The following is a 17,093-nucleotide window of genomic DNA, read 5'->3' as shown; positions in this document are numbered from 1 at the left end:
GTGTAGAAGATCCTCTTCTTGAATACCTTTGATATTTGACCAAAAAAATCAGAGTTGATCTACTAACCACACTGCTGAGACTGCCTCTTATATTATCTAATAAACAATGCTGGGAGGCACTTCCCAGGCAAGAAAGCCATCTCTGACTGCTACCAGCAAGCATTAGAGGTTCACATGTGGTTGACGAAGAGAGCATCCTGATAATTAAATCCTTCCCCAAATTAGGCAGTACACAATAATCCTGTATTTTCTAGGGTTACTGATTAAAAACGGCAAGCTTAGTTTTTCCAACATAACTGAGTACAGACTATAGAAGTAATCATTGAGACAATGGCAACAATTTGTTTTCAGTTAAACAATCTGAAACGGTATTGTTTGGCTTCTGCCCGTAACAACTAGGAAGCACTCAAACAAGAATTCTGTAGGCACTAAGATATAAAATTCTTTCAAGAACTTTAGTTATTGAAGTTCCAAGGCAATATAAATAATTAGTTTAGAGGCTTATTTCATTTCTGTATGTATTGTTCGGAACCAATTTAGAAATGTCTCTACAGTTCAATTGTTCATTAGCTAGCAAGCGCCATCATGAACAAGCTTTGGGGAGTTGGGGTTGGGTAAAGACCCTCTTTATGCTGAGTTTAAAAATCAGTATTTTAGTATTCAAAAAAGACAGTGCAAACACTTCATTAAAAACTTCAGGGGCATCCCAAAATGCACAGTTATTTATCGTGTTCCAGATCCACAAATTAAGCACACTGCAGTGTTTAGGCTACAATGAAAGCATGACTAACAAAATCAGATTCATAAAAAGGAAATTCTCTAAATGATGCAAGTGGATTTCAAGCTTGTTTTAACTGAGAATACCCATTTTCCAGAAGAAAAGAGAAATTCCAAAACTTCAGCAAAAGTGCATTCCAAATACTCTCCAATCCTGAAAACAAAAACTTTTGCAATAATCCATACATACCTTGAGACTCTGGGATCCCCTCTTTTTCCACATGAGCTCGGGGTGCTTACAAGGAAGCTCTGTTCAGGAATCTAAATAAATTAGTGTTCTTTTCCACTGTAGCTTCTTTTTTTATTAAAAAAAATTAATTACATGTGTCTGTGCTTTCCAGTACGTCTTTTTAAAAAAAGTAGTACAGCACGTATTAAACATTTGTAGTGTACTCCATTGTTCATTCCTATTGAAGAGCTGTTTTGCCAGATACAGCACGAGGGGCAGGACACATGCTTTCGGCAAGGCAAGCGTTGCCATAAACTCAAAACCTGGGTGTAGGTTTTCCAGAAAAAAAATGTTTTTTGCTTAAAATAATATTCCTATGCAAGTCCCATCCTACTTTGAAGAATATCCTTTTGTAATTTAAACAGCTCCTTAGAGGGATGACACTGCACATCAACAACAAATTCTTCTTCATCTCAATGTTAACACAATTAAAACAAAACATGGAAGACTTTTTTTTACACGTTTTATTCTTCTTTAGATAAAGAAGAATCTTTTAAAAAGCTGTTTGTAAGTAGTCCACTGTTGCTTAAAATATTCATATGCTGGAGAAAGCTGAAAGGGGGGGGGGGGGAAATACACATTTTTCTTTAGACCATGATCAGAAAATGTACATTATAAATCTTTTGAAATTGCACTGTATTTAAAATACCACTAGAATCGACGTCCACTTTTAAGCACAACTGTTCTATTGCGGTCAGCTTGTCCATTGCCTAGTTGCCAACTTGTGGAGGCCCTTCAGGAATGAGGGATGTAAAGAAGGTGGTGATGAAGGACCAAGCGGAAGCCATAAACCCCGGATGCTGTTCTGCGTTCACGTCAACCACATCTTCACCACTCTCTTCGTCGATTCCGTCATCCATAAGGCGCTCCTTGACAAAATAAAAGTTCTAAGTGGTTTGGCTATTTTAATCCAGAGGGACGCAGAATATATTAATGGAAATATTTCCCATATAGAGCACTGGGAATTGCAAAGACTGCAGGCATAGAAGTAGGTATGCTGTTGTTACTGGAGCGACAGAAATTAAGACTACCTGTCTGAATTGTGAAATTAACCTTAATCTCATTTCCTAATATTAAAAAGAATGGTGTTCAATTGTAAATTGCCACAGTCAATACAACTTAAGCCGTGAAGAGACAAACATCATGCGGTTGCCCCATCTAGCCCAGTACTGTCCCCTCTGAGTAGCAGCAGTTGACCTGTATCTCAGCCATTTCTCTGAATGTTACCAGAGATCCTTGCACCGCAGAGGCCAAAAATAAAACCTGGGACTTCCTGCAATGTATGTGCAAGAAACCTCTGAAAACCAACACTACCAGGGAACATCAGAGGAAGGCCTTTGTCTGTGCTCCTCATTTGCGGATCCTCCAAGGCAACTGGCTGCCCACTGTTTAAAACAAAGTACAGGATGGGATGGACCACTGGTCTGATGCAGCAGGACTCTCGTTATGTTCTTATGCTGTCCCACTGAGCTGCAACCCCTTCCAAGTGGGTACCACTCTTCTGCTCTTAAAAAATAAGCAAGTCTAAACTTGTCTCCACTTACCATCTCCTCAAGGCCAGCATTATTTATGTTTTGCCCGTCATGGTTCATATCTGCATTGTTATTCGCAGCAGGCTGCTGGATTCCTTCTTGCCTGAATGGAAACCACCCAGCTTGGTGTCTGTTTTATTAAAAAAAACACACACACACTATTTAAGTTCATGTACCTGTTTAAGCCGAGGATGCTGTTGAAGAAATTAACACAAAAGGATGACAACAAGAAGCCAGCCATCCACTTGGAGCCTTACAACACAGTTGCAAAATGCAAGCTAATCTGAAATATCCTAATTTAATTAACAGGTTAGGAGAACTTTGAAAAATTGTGACCGTGTCAGACTAACTGAAGCACTAATAGACTGTTCCTGTCACCAGCAAAGTAAACACGGAATTCCACGTTAATTCTCCCCCTCCTTACAGAAAAGCTCAGGTTTAAATGTAGACCTTGACAGCAGATGGCAGAGCAATCAAGGCTCATGTCACCTGGTTCATGGAGAGGGAGCCGCTCTTCTGTCTCTCCTCTACACATCAGAAGCTGGCAAATGAATATGAACACACTGCAGTAACGTTACTTCACTTTTCAAAAAAATTCCTTCGTCCAGTATGTAGGAATGTTATGTCTGCTTTCTTTTAAAGACAACCTTGGCAGACAAAACCTAAATGTTAACCATGTCATTGCTGGTAATCTGTATGTGCAACTGAAATCTTTAATCACCTGTTCTGTGGAATGTGCACACCTGGTAGGTGTGTGACATCATTTGCTCCAGCTTCCACTCTGCACACCCATCCCAATATGTCTGCTTTGCCTCATTTAATCTTAGGATGGGATCTATTTGATTAGAATCCAACGCAGACATGCTCAGTTCTTGGTTCTCAATCAGGGGCAAAATCCTGCTTCCTCACTGCATGTACGTCCTCTATGTGTTCAGGTATGTACAGATAGCATTAAATTAGGTCCTAAGGTAATGTTGGAAGGCACATGAAGCAGGTCTGACTGGAAACCTAGACTGGAAACCTCCCGGGACCCCTATGTATGCTGCCCCAAGTTTCATAACGAAAGGAAGGCAGGACATAAATGGGCTTCATGCCTAAGACAGGATTTGAACCCAGATTTCCTCAGCCCTAGTCCAATACTCCAACCACTACACCACAACTGCTCTACACAGGTGCTTTTCCCAAGCAGCTTTCAGAAAGGCCTATTTGAAATGTTGGAAGCTACTTAAAAAAATAGTTATTTGTACTTATCTAAATCCTTGTGCAATAAACTGATGAACATTATGTAATCTCAACTGACAGATCCTAACTTTGAAAAAGGAAAGCATAAACTCAATATAGCGGATTCAAAGAGCTATTTTTCAAAGCTATAAAGTTACCATATTTACATTTAAAATTAAGCATTTTAAATGAGTCAGAGTTAACTTTTGAAGGACTAGTGTTCCATCAGTTAAACTTTGGAATTTAGATTTTGATGAAACTGATCAGCACAAAGCTGTGAAAAGTATTTATACTGCCAGGTGAGGGGAGAGAAGAGCAGTCGTCTCTGCGTCATCTGGGATTTTAGAAAGCTAGTGCAAGTGGCTAAGAGCCTGAGATGAAGACTGGGAAGCATCTAGTTCAAATCTCAGCTCAATCCTGAACTCATTTCCCTAGGCAAGCGTATCTCTCTCTCTCTCTGCCTCACTCTTTCAATCCTTTATGTGAAAAATGGACATAATCATATTGGCCTACCTCACAACTTCCTAGTAAGCAAAAACTGAGCTAATGTACATGAAGAGCTTTGGATACAGGCAAAAAAGTTACACAAGTATTTACTCACAGGTACACCAGCAACATGGCTCCCATCACCATCACAAACCGACTGAAGGAAGAATAAAAATATACAATGCTAAGGAGAATAGCTGCTCTGGAAAATGTGTACATCCAGTCTAGCCAGTCTCGATTGAAGTCCTCCTCGTTCATTATGGGGCCTCCTTGTGCATTCATCTGGACATTTTGATTCACAGGCCTGTTCTCTTGGGCGGCTACGTTTGGTGCTGCGGGGGGCTCGTTGGTAGGAGCATGACCAGAATTTGTAGGCTGTGGGGCTGGAGGACTGACAGATGCGGAGCTGGGCGCTGCCTGGGCTGAAACTGCAGCTTGGCTATAATATAAATACACAAGAATTAGAAGTGAACCACTGGAGAATTATTTAAATACCCATTTTTGTAGTTCACAGTTGTTAACACACACTCTAGATAAAGTTACTGATGCTTCTTATATATACTTATTCGACTCAAAGCAGCTCACAGCATCACTAGCCCCACCTCCATTTTAGCCTCAATATCACCACCTCTGAAGTCTGTAAGACAAAGAGACCAAGTCCCCCAGCAAGTTTCCATGGTGGAGTGCGAATTTGAATCTGGGTCTCTCAGATCACAGTCTGACAACTGCAATCTGAACAAATACCCATCCCAGGCAGTAAATATTTGGGAAGCACTGCTTCCCAAACACCATCCCAAATACCAACTCCAATTAATTAAAATTAATGTGAGTATACCGCTTCCCAGGTACACAGCTCAGATGGCCAGGTAATTAAATGTAAGTGCATGCTTTAGCTGCCTGCAAATAAGAGCACACACTCCTTATTCAGGGCAGTGCTCTTCAACCCATGGGTTGCAGGGCTGCAACTGCTAGGTTTCCATTTTCTGCTGCTTTTGGGGTAGATCTGCTGCTAACAGGCCAGCAGAGAGAGCAAGAGCACCACTCATCCTGTCCCCTCCCCCTTTCTCAAGGGGAACATCAAGACACTGGTATAGAATATGCCCACCAACCTGGCCTTGAAGCCAGAGAGGTCATAACTCTGTCTGCTCTTCCTGTCACCTGACAGTGATGTTATAGAACTTCCTGTCACATGGTTGCAGTTCAGTGTGCCCCCGGGGATTAAGGGTGGTCTGAATAGGTTGAAAACCACTGATTTAGGTGAACTGGAAGAAGCTCACAGAGATCTAGATTTTCCTTTCAGCATGCACTCCCCAGCTTTCACGTTAACTATCTTTGCCAAATAAAAAGGAGCTACTTTGAGATACAACTCTTTCAGCATATTGGCAGGGATGGCTAGCTCAATGTATTAATAATAATGCACTGTACAAGAATCAGATACCAAAATAGTGTTCTGAAATGAGAGACCTTCTGCCTTCCCTTGTTATTATAGCAAGATCTGTTTCATTGAGCAGAACAGCTACTCAAGATAATAATTATGAAACTAAACACTTATTTGCACGAGCAATTACCCAGGGATGACAAACTCTTACATCATTTTGAATTATTTGTTGCATAGGCAATATATTTAATTAAATGCTGAAGCAAGGCAAAAGCAAGATGTAAGAGAAGATGAATGTTGTCTCTTGCTTCTGTTTTATCTTAAAATGACCCTAGCAAGGCAGGTCATGTTCCCAATTGCGCCAAAGTGGGTCACCCTCAAAGCAAGCGCACGATCGTTAAGCTAGGAAACAACAGTATATGGCAAAAATCCATATTCTTTGGCTGTACAAGGGTAAGTTGACGAAACTGTTCAAAATGGGGAAATCCCCTGCAGATGACACTGCCACAGCATTTTCTTGCAGGGGCTCATCCCGAAGGACTGGGAAGACAAGTTCTACACAGAAGCTTTTCATCATGAAAGAATGCTGGGCAAGAGTCACTTGGTAATGACTTCACTGTCACATACTCGAGTCAGCCATCAAAAATAACGGCTGCCACAAAAACACAATTTATTTAAGGTGGAGCAGTTCCTGTGGGGAGCATTCTGAAGAAGCAATGTTTCTACCCCAGCGTCGCCGTATTAGTTAAAAGAACACACGACACATACTTACTATTGCATATAGTACTGGCGTGCGTACATCTGCTGCCACCATATCATCTGGAGTGGGCTGAATGTAGGGTACACAGGGAATCCAGCTGGCACGCCTTGCCCAGGGAACTGGTTGCCTACATTGCTACAGAAAATTAAAGCCAATTACATGACAGGCTGTCACTTGAGGGAGGGGTAACGCGGACAGAATAGCTTCGCAATTTCCAAAGTCACATTTCTTTGTGGGAAAAGGAGAGAAACGAGCAACTGATTTTAGGCCAGATCTATCAATCAAGGTGAAAAGGAGCCAGACAATTATATATTACCATGGTAATTTCATATGCCAGTTTTTGGAACGTACTTCAAAAGTGCTTCCAAGAATTTTGCAAACAAGCAGAACTCTACTTAAGATTCTTATACATCACCTTCCTCCCCAAAGGGAACTTGAAGCGGCTTATATTCTCTCTTCCTGCATTTTATCATCACAACAACCCTGTAGGTAAGTTCGACGGAGAATGAGTGATGGCCCACTGGGATCACCTCAAGCTTCCACGGCAGAGGGAGGATTTGAACCTGGATCTCCCAAATCCTAGTCAGACACTAACTACTACACTCGCTGCCTCTAGTTTTACACTCACTAGCATTTCACTGGGAGCACACATCCAAATATGCCACTGTAGTGTAATGGCTAGAGTGCTGGGCTAAGATCTTGGAGACCCAGGTTCAAATCCTCACTTTGCCACGGAAGCCGACTAGCGGAACTTCGGTTAGTCGCACACTCTCGGCCTAACCCACCAGACGGAATAGTCGTGAGGACAAAATGGAGAAGTGGAGAATGAAGCCTGTCCCCAAAGGGGAGGAAAGATGAATAGAAATTAAATAAATAAATACTAGATAATATACAGTATTTCAACATAACCTGTTTTACTAATGGCACAGACTTATTTTTACTGGAATATATCCATTTGCAGTTCAGATTTTACTGAAGTGGCTGGTTGCATTACCTTGTCCTATCTTGCATGTTGCCTTGGGCAGATTTTTAGAAAAACAAACAAAACCTCTTCAACTGCAGTCTGCCACAGTTCAGCTGCTCAACCTGCCTGAAATGCCACTTATATAAGTCAAGCATACCAAGGATATGGGCCAGCATACCACTCCAATGTGGAACATAATATGGAACATAATAATAATATAATAAGTACCATGTGCAACACATTATACTACCCAAGTGTGATAGCTACAGCAGTGAGAGCCAAGTTAGCAAGGTCAAGTATCAAAGTGGTTTAAGAAGCAGCTAGCACAACAGAAAACCTATGGCAACTCGTATTTCTTTAAAACTTTCTCCAGAAAGGAAATGGCTCTTGTTAACTTTCAGGGCAATAGCACCAAGTGTGCTCTTCTCAGGCACAGCATCAGGAGTTGATGCAACCGTATTGCATCAGACCACAATTCTACCTTTGAAAGAAAATTGGCTACAAGATGTCACAGGAGACCCAACTAGTTCACTATGCATTCAGTCAAGCAAAAAGGCCAGACTGCAGAGAAAACAAGTAAACAACAGTCAAAAGCGATCTGGAGAGAAACAGTTTCTTCGATTCTGCATACACCTATGCAAAACACTTTTACTTGCAAGGAACAATTTTTAAAGTTATTTCTAAAGCACACTAGGAAGTCAAGCAAATAACACAGGAAGGAATGATAGCATACTAAAACATGGGCATTAAGGATTCTGATGCACATCAATGGGTAAATTCAGCACTCTAATTCTCTGGTATACAGGGTAGATTTTTAAACTAGATTTCCAGTTCTGCAATGCATTTATTTTCTGAATAAGTATACAAACTAGTTGTTTGTTAAAACAAAATGTTTGTTTGCAGTTAACTATGCTGTGTCTATTGCGTAGGAGCATATCTTAAATCTCTAGACTATTGAAATTTACGACTTGGATCCAGCGTTTCAGCAGGCATTTGGACAGTAATGGAGACCAAGCAGAAAAAACGTTTACTGAAATACTCTCTTTGACATGGGGCAAAGGCAGGATTTCTTTCATAAACTACCATTGAACAGAGAGGTCTTAAAAGAAAGGTCTACCAGCTGCTGATGAAAGCCCCTGGATGCCTCAAATATTGCTTAATACAAGATGTTCCCCAAGGACATCATAGCAACCATAAATAAGAACCAAGATAACTTGGAAAGGCAATCTTCCTACTAAGAACACTATTTACTGCTAGAAACTTTTAAAGCGCCGTTACCTGTGCCTGTTACTTTCTTGCCCTGAAGGAGACACCATTCGACTTTTGTGGCTTGCAGCAGCAAGTTTTTGCCCAACCCTAACTTCTGCCAAACCAGCCACGCATAATGTTTCATCAAGAGGCTTTACTTACCCTTGCACTATATATGGGAATGGATGGCTTTGCGTTGGGTTGCTCTGGACTTGTGGAAGGTTACGATGTCTCACGCCATCAGAGCTACTGCTGGTGGTTGAATGCAAAGTTTCTTGAGTTGGTGAAGGAGTTGTCGAGCCAGAATGTTCCGAACTCTAAAATAAAATGCAACTGCCCTTAACAATTTCCACTAACCTTTGTTAGGATTCCACATATTATGCTAAGTAATCTGGTTCCCTGAAGTATTTCCTAAGATTTTGCCTGACACCAACCATTCCCTTCTATTTGCAACTCACTCCACATTCTTGGAAATCACAACCTGTCTTACATACTCTCTTAAACACACAAGCATGCTGGGCTGATTTATCTTCGAATACAAAAATCATCAGCACGAGTGAAATTGCTGTGGCTTTTAAGTGGGGGGCTCACAAAAACCTTATAGGAACAATGAAACAGACAACTGCTATTGTGTGAGAGAGAGATAAAAAATTAAATGCATATGTGCTGGAGGAACAGCACAAAACACAAAGGGAAGTCAGACATATTAAAGGTTAAGCATCCTTAATAATGGGAAGAAAAAATGGAAGAGTTTTAAAATAACGACCCTAGAAATCTTACATGTGTACTGCCTTGCATTTGCTTTGTAAGAAAACTCAAATCTACCAAATTTTTGAATATGAAAGAGATAAAATAGTTGACAGCTCATAGGCTACTTTGACATACCCTGTGCTCATGTTGTTATGGGGATGTAAACACTTAAGAACGGTATTGCTGAAAGAGCTTAACAATTGCATCATGCACAAAGCCAACTCACCGAGATGCTACTCGATGTTGATGATCCAGGGTCATCCCTAATAGTGTCAGGCTTGGGAGAACTCGGGGGTGTCCGCGAGGAACATACTAGATGAACCATATGATACTCATCTTGCTAAAATGAAAATGAGTGATTTTAGCAGTAGGATTTGGAAGAGTTTCAGACACACTTGACATCTGTACACACACACACACCAAATTACAAATGAATAGCACGGATGTTAATACTGTTCAAGTTTCTTGATACTTAAAATGCTCTTTTATAGCAAGTATTATCAAAATGCTGAAAGATTTCCAGATGTTTTTGTACTCACAGGATACACTCACAGGATACAGATAATCCTTGGAAAAGATGTATTAGAACACAACATTCTTTTATGTATTTTAAAAAAAAAACTATGAAAAGGAATTATAGCAGCAAGTGATGCTGTCGCACAGACCCTTACCAACACAACTATATTTTCACCTTCATTAAAACACATGAGCATGCGATAGAGGAATGAATCAATCCCTGTGAAAAATCTGATGTACAGTGACTGTAAGTTCAAATTTTCAAAATAAATTCTGCTATATTCAAAATAAAAGATCTGGAACTGCAATTATTCTTTGGGAGCTTTTATAGCAGCAAAATCAACACAGCTTGTAGTTTTCTAAAGGCTTCTCCCTCAATACACACACAAAACAACCCCGCTAAAAACACTTCAAAGAGCAAACACTTACAAAGTGCAAGAAATATGGAGATGGCCATAAAGCTGTGGATTTCAGACCTTTTCTATTAATCTGGAATACAAATTCTAGATGCTTGCTGCCGAATCCCAGCTCATTTCAGAGGGTTCTAGGCTGAGTTCCAGGGGGTCTTGCAGCTACCAGATACACTCTTTCAGTTTGTCACCACCAGCAAACTAAGTGCATTCTAGAACACAGCCCCTACAATTCCACATTCTATGGGGCAGTCAGACGGCTAACCTTCTCATCAATAATCCACTAAAGAGGAACTCTGGTTCTCAGGAACGTGGTTTGAAAACCACCGTTGTAACATGTAGAGGACAACGTCTTTAAAATGGCCGAAGGTGTTCATTTATTGTAAATAGCAAACATATCTAAAAGGTATTACTACAAGCCAGCAGTTATATCTGGAGAGAATTACTGGCCTACCTTAGCCAGCTGTTGTAACTATTACCAATATACGTGAAATGCTTTGGAGACTTCAAGTTTTATTATTCCTACACTTAATTCCATGTGTGTAAACAGATGCTCACCTGTGGATCAGCTATGGTAATGGAAATAGTCTTGTGTACTCAGAACCTTGGCCTTAGCCAGCAACAGTGAGCCTATGCATGCAAAAAGTCAAATTTGTTAATCTTGTGTCTAAGAAAGGGGGAGGTGGGATGAAAAAAGAATGTCACACTTAACTTGCAAGTAGGAAAAAGAAAGCTACTGCCTGCACCTAAAAGAACTAAGAAGAGTGCTGAGCAAATAAGGCGTGTTACGCTGACTGCCCAAACTAAGGTAGGTAATTAGAAAATACAGCTATTAAAATATAAAACTACAATGGTTAAAAAAATGAGTCCAGCTCTTAAATCTTTGGATGCGCACATGTGCGCGTGCACACGCACGCATGCACACTCGCACACCAGTGTTTCAAGGCCTGCCTCATGCCATGGTGCATAATTTCTCCACAGCATTTTAACTTTTTCCTCGAAAAGGCCCTAAATGGAAGGAGCCTGTGCTGGCTGCTCTTTTCAGCCATCGCATACTTAACATTTTTTCCAGACTTAATATCTGAAGGAGATAAAACTTGGCAATGCTGCATCTTATGATCATGTAATACCTAGGAAAGGAGCTGCAATTGACTTCTTTCGTGGCCATTGTAAAACAACAAGCCACGCTGTGCGCCTATTCGATTCCAAACATCTCCAGTGAAATTTTAGAGAGAGAAGCTACCTAATGGGATGGGAAGAGTTTTAAATCTTATTTTCAATCCTTGTTATTTGGCCACAAAGCAATTATCCCACCACACACAATTACTACATTCTCTTCAAGCCTGGAAATTCTAAATGCTTCCCAATCCACATTAAGCACACAAATGAACTCACATTTTGGCCTGCACCATGTAGATCTAAATGCACCCAACCATGTTTTAAATTTAAACAAACCAGCTACAAATATGATTGCTCCTGTATCTTCTTCCCCTCTCAATCCAGCATTAATCTGAGTTTCCTAGCTGGCATGATAGTGACTAGAATGATATCTTACCCCACAGCTACCTCATCACTTCTCCCTTTATATTAAATGTGTAATGGCAACAATAACTCCTTCCCCTTCCTTCCACAGTAGGTAGTGGAACATGTGTGTGCGTGCGAGGGGGAGGACTCTTCCAGGATCTAACTAGACAGTGAGCCAATCAAGTTGCTAACCAGTACACTAAACTTTAAACACTCTACTGTACAATCCTAGACCCTATTATTCCAGTCTAAGCGCTATGGTTTCAATGAGATTAGATGGGTGTAACTGTATAAGATTGCACTGTTAAACACTTCCTTTTTTGACCATTAAAATGTCTAAGTCCACTTGAAAATAACTACGCCTGATTAGGACTAAAGTCTACACCAGAATGATTCATAAACTGACTGAATTAATACAAATATGAACATCCCCACTTTATTTCATTTTCTGTATGCAGTTGCAGTCTGAACTGCTTCATTCCAGCATAGCAACAGCCATTGTATAACAGAACTTTCTGAGAATGTGTAATGTTTACTTAAAGCATAGTGTTAAAAATAAAGCTTACTTTTCTGAGTATATCTTTCAGCTGCAGGTGATCAGGAAGCAGTCTGCCAGAATATACCAGCCTCTGATCCTTTGTTGACTAAGAGACGGGACAAAGAAAGAATTCATCTTTTTCCAGCTCTACTGTTCTAAAGCTGGAAACAACATTTGTAAGTGAAAATGACTTACATTCCTACCTTAATGGTTAACATTTGATATACACTCCAATGATTTTTTGAATGCCATCTTTTACATACCAAGTTAACCAAGTGGTGAAGTCATGCTACAGCTCATCAGGCCAGTCAAAATAGTTGGAAGCATAAGCATACTTAACCCCTATGCTTCTCAGAATAGCTTATCTAGCATCTCTGTATCCAACAGAAAACTATTAAGCATGAGACCAAGAGTACCTACAGAGAAGGACAGAACATTAAAAACTAGTCCTTGTCCTTTTTAAACTATTGGTTGTGGCAAAATTTCAAGGTAAAGTGTGTGGGCAATACTTTTTTTAAAAAAATCTAAAGTAACGCTTCCAGTGCAGTGGGAGGTTTGGGATTGAAGACAGTCCATTTTAGTGCAGTAAAACTATAAAGGTCTACAAGAAAGGAATACAGCCACTCTCTTCCCAAAATAAAAGCAAGAGGGTTGTTTTATACAGTTGAAATATATTTATGACTCTACAATTCTAGTTACTCCAGCAGTTATGAACATTTCTTATTAACCCAAGCTTTTTTGTGGTTGCTATGTAACAAAGTTACAAGTTGGACTAGTTATGAAACATAAGCCGCTGCCGCTTGACACCAACTCTGACCATTGGTTCATCTAAGATTATTGTGACATTGATTCTGGTATTAAAATACATGTCAGATAACCAATGGACTTGCTTGCTGGTAACATACAACAGGATTTGGATCCAAAGTACCACATACACTGTGCCTTTACTGCAGGTGGCTGTTCACCTCCCTCTCTGCAGATCTCTGCCACCATGAATAAGCGCCTCAAAGGTAAGAGGACACTTCCAAACATGTGCCCCAGGAAGGCTCAGTAGTACAGAGTCCAGTAGCACTTTTAAGACTAACCAACTTTATTGTAGCATAAGCTTAAGAAAGCCACAGCTCTCTTCGTTAGATGCATCTGACAAAGAGAGCTGTGGTTCTCTAAAGTTTATGCTACAATAAAGTTGGTAGTCTTAAAGGTGCTACTGGACTCTACTATTTTGCTACTACAGACTAACATGGCTAACTCCTCTGGATCTATGACCAGGGAGGCTTAAGGAGCTGCCACCAGAAGGAAATATCCCCTCCCCTCTTTTTGATATGAGCACTCTTGCCTAGCTTATGGGAAGCAGAGCTGCATTTTGACCCTGAACACTGTGCAGTGTTAGGAAACCCAAACTACATTAATAATAATAACCTCAATTTATATCCTGCCCTTCAGGACAACTTAATGCCCATTTAGAGCGGTTTACAAAGTATGGTATTACTATCCTAGGAGGTGGGTGGGACTGAGAGAGCTCAGGAAGAGCTGTGACTGACCCAAGGCCACCCAGCTAGCTTCAAGCGGAGGAGTGGGGAATCAAACCTGATTCTCCAGATTAGAGTCCCACCGCTCTTAACCACTACACCAAACTGGCTCTCAAACTGGCAAGTTAACATTTGCAATGCAATCCTGTGCATATTTACTTGGAAATCTCATCCATTCAACTGCTGACTCCCAAATAAGTAAACACTTATGAAACCCTCAGATACACAAGTACTAGATGATGAAATCAGCTTTAAAACAAAAACAAAAAGACAAGTGGGTATACACCATGCATATTAACAGTGCTTCTAGAAACTTGTATAACAACACTTTTAGAAGCAAGAAGAGGGGATGAGAACATTCAGAATAGGGAAAAATAGATGGTCTAACATGTAAAAGCTAACAGTTGTTATTTTATAACACTGCTCTTTAGCAAGACATTAAAAATACTTTGTTCTCAAACAGACACAATTGTTTTAACAACTTATTAGAAGACATGAACACTGAATTTATATCAAGGCAGACAGGTTCCTTATCACTAACAGGCTGTTTGGCTCATGGTTTTTAGCCCCCAGTTTGTATTTCCAGGTGCATTGCTCAAAACAGAAGAGCATTCCTAAAATACGAATGTACAAAAACATATCAACCAGTCTGTGTATGATAACGAATACAAATTGAACAACCCGTATGAGGAAATGAGATTTGACCAGCTTCTTCTGAAAATAACAACCTCAAAAATCATGTCTACAGCACTGATCCCTAGGACCTGTTCTACAACAGTGCCGGCCCCTAAATCCATTTTGTATGCCAAACACTCTCAAGTGGCACACCATCTCTTCCACCAGCTTACTCCAAGCATGAAGATCTTCTCTGAAAATCAATTCACATATTAGGAAGGAGGATTTGAAGCCAGAAAAAAGCAAAGAGGAGTATGTATTTCACCAACATTCACCTACACATCTCAGATTTTCAGCAGAGGGTGAAGCTGTGTCAAAGGGGGGGGGGGGGTGTTCAACAGCTTGTTGTTACAGACTATTTTCCAAAACTTAGCTTGGAAAGGAAACCAGCTGTTGTACATTCGACAAAACAGGTGGCTATGTGAACCGCAGGAGGGAGGCTCACTGACCGGCTCACGGACATGTTGGAGAAAGTTTCTGCAGAAGACCATGTAGCTCTTTCCCAGTAATACCAGGAAAAGGGTGTGGAAAGCCAAGAGCCAGCTGAGTACCTAGCAGGGATGTATTTTAAATGGACAAGGCTATAGCTGAAAGCCAGACAACTGTGATACCCAGAATACGCCAGGAAGAGAAAGGTGCTCACAGTTTGGGAGACAACTGATAAAAAGAAAGTATTTTAACAAGGGAACAGGTGGCTACAAGGGAACAGGTTGACTGTGTGCCAACAAGATTTGTAAGTGGCAAGAGCAAATTCTGCCTTTCTGGGCCCCACCTTCAAAGAAACATGCTTTGAAGCTAGCTGTGATGGTCAAATAAATGCCAGGATAGGAAAGGATGGAACAGGGCTAAGGAAGTCACCATCCTGGAGAAATAAAACTTAATTACAGAAGCTAAGGGCAGGTGCCTATACTGCCCAGACTGGAGCTGCACCAGGTCAAAGTACAACAGGGCTGTTAAAGGCACCTCATGTCTATTCCTGCCTTTACAGGTGAACGGGGTCCTAGTTTAACATCCTAACCACTGCACTCTCCTGTCCTGGACCAATTCCAGAGCAAGGGATAAGGAACAAGAAGTGATTAGCTGCCCAGTGCAACACTAGGAAACAATCTTCCTGCTTTCTTGGAGGGCTAAAATTTCAGCACTGTGGGGATCTGCCGGGGCAGATGGTCTGTGCGTGCGCCAAGAGAGGGCACAAACAGGGTCCCCTCATCTTCCTTTCGGGTTCTGAAGCAGAGGGGGAAGTGGGGGGACCAGATTGCCCAGTAGCAAGGGAAACTGTTCCCAGTATGCCTCTACCAGCAGCCTGGCACAAACAATTTCTGAATCAAATGCCACGCACAAGGAACACGAATGACATTCTGCATGGGGGGGGGGGGTAAAAAAATTCCACGGTAAAAATAGCAAGGGATGCCCGTCTCAGTCTGTTGCGGGAGCCCAGTGGCACCTCGAACGCTAACATCGTTTATGCCAGCGCCTGGGCATCCTGAGAGGCACCAAGCGAGCACCCCCAGCACATGTATTTGCTTGCCACTTTATCTGCCAGGGATGTCCCCGCTAATGCATTTGGTGAAACGAGCTCTAACTGGCCGCCAACGAAAAGCTCCCGATGGAACAAACGGCGTGAAGTCTTGCACGGGCTCCTCTGCTGCTGTTTGGCGCGGGCCGGTTTGCCCGGCGCGGAGCCGCCAGCGGCGGGCGAAGCGGCCCCGAAAGTCCTCAGGCGGCTCAGGGCCGGGGGAGGCAAGGGAGCTCGGGAGGGCAGGCAGCGCAGGCGGCAGCTGGGGGGCTCACCGGCTTGCTGGGGTACACCTGGGCCAGGTGGCCCTTGAGGCGGCCCACGGTCCAGTCCAGGAAGCAGCTGATGGTCTGGTCGGTGTATTTCTGGTTGGGCGCCTTGATGATGAGCGTGACGGGCGCCTCCATCGGGGCTGGCTCCGGCTCCGGCGGCGGCGAGAAGAGGCGAGCGGGGCGGCTCAGCGGCAAGAGAGAGACGAGCGGCGTCGAGGGACTGGCAGGCCCCGGCCGCCCATCTCCGGCCGCTGGGAGCTGCTGCTGCTGCTGCTGCTGCTTCCGCCTCGGGTCTGGCCTCAGCCGCCGACGGAGGAGGAGGAGGAAGAGGCAGGCCCGCCGGCAGCGTCACACAACAGGGCCGCGCAACAAGGGCCCCGAGCCGCGGTGGCCCCGCTGCCCCGGGAGCAAACGGCGAGGCGCCTCCCCGGCCCTGAAGCGAGTCTAAAATGGAGGCCGGAAGAGCTCCCCACCAACCGCCCGGGCTGGCGGCGGCTCTTTCGGCGCGGGGGCACCAGGGGGCGCTGTGAGGAGGCGATGGCCGCCCCAGCACTGAGGCGGGGGGAGAGGGGCGCGGGCTTGTTTTGCTGCAAGACGAGCCGCGGACAGAGTGGCTGTTATGCCGGGCAGCCAAATGACACGACAGCAGTTGGCTTTTCTGGCCCTCTGGCAGCTGTGGGGATGGGAGGGCAGGCGGGCTCGCTAGGCCTGGAAAACCCCTGCGCGGCCCAGGCGGGGGAAGCTTCGTCTGAGGGAATTTCTCTCATA

The 17,093-nt window shown here is 42.8% G+C and overlaps 1 protein-coding gene across 1 annotated transcript; it reads right to left on the bottom strand.

The window, feature by feature from the left end:
- Positions 1–704: 704 nt before the first annotated feature.
- Positions 705–16,793, bottom strand: HERPUD2 (HERPUD family member 2). The gene is made up of 8 exons (XM_054991789.1): positions 16,329–16,793; positions 12,362–12,439; positions 9,572–9,685; positions 8,758–8,912; positions 6,396–6,518; positions 4,361–4,684; positions 2,551–2,668; positions 705–1,875 (listed from the first exon to the last, which is right to left on the bottom strand). Exons 1-8 carry the CDS (start codon positions 16,458–16,460, stop codon positions 1,717–1,719), a joined length of 1,203 nt encoding a protein of 400 aa, XP_054847764.1. The 5' UTR covers positions 16,461–16,793; the 3' UTR covers positions 705–1,716.
- Between the last annotated feature and the right edge of the window lie 300 nt (positions 16,794–17,093).

This window comes from Eublepharis macularius, chromosome 11 (assembly GCF_028583425.1).
Source record: "Eublepharis macularius isolate TG4126 chromosome 11, MPM_Emac_v1.0, whole genome shotgun sequence".
NCBI lineage: Eukaryota > Metazoa > Chordata > Lepidosauria > Squamata > Eublepharidae > Eublepharis > Eublepharis macularius.
This window is presented reverse-complemented; position numbering and strand designations above follow the sequence as displayed.

Excerpts from the sequence above, each read along its gene's own strand:
- HERPUD2 (XM_054991789.1), bottom strand. The coding sequence starts at position 16,460 with ATGGAGGCGCCCGTCACGCTCATCATCAAGGCGCCCAACCAGAAATAC. Across the intron at positions 8,913-9,571 it reads CAACATCGAGTAGCATCTCG|AGTTCGGAACATTCTGGCTC; the intron begins GTGAGTTGGCTT and ends ATTTTATTTTAG. Across the intron at positions 1,876-2,550 it reads ATGCTGGCCTTGAGGAGATG|GAGCGCCTTATGGATGACGG; the intron begins GTAAGTGGAGAC and ends TATTTTGTCAAG.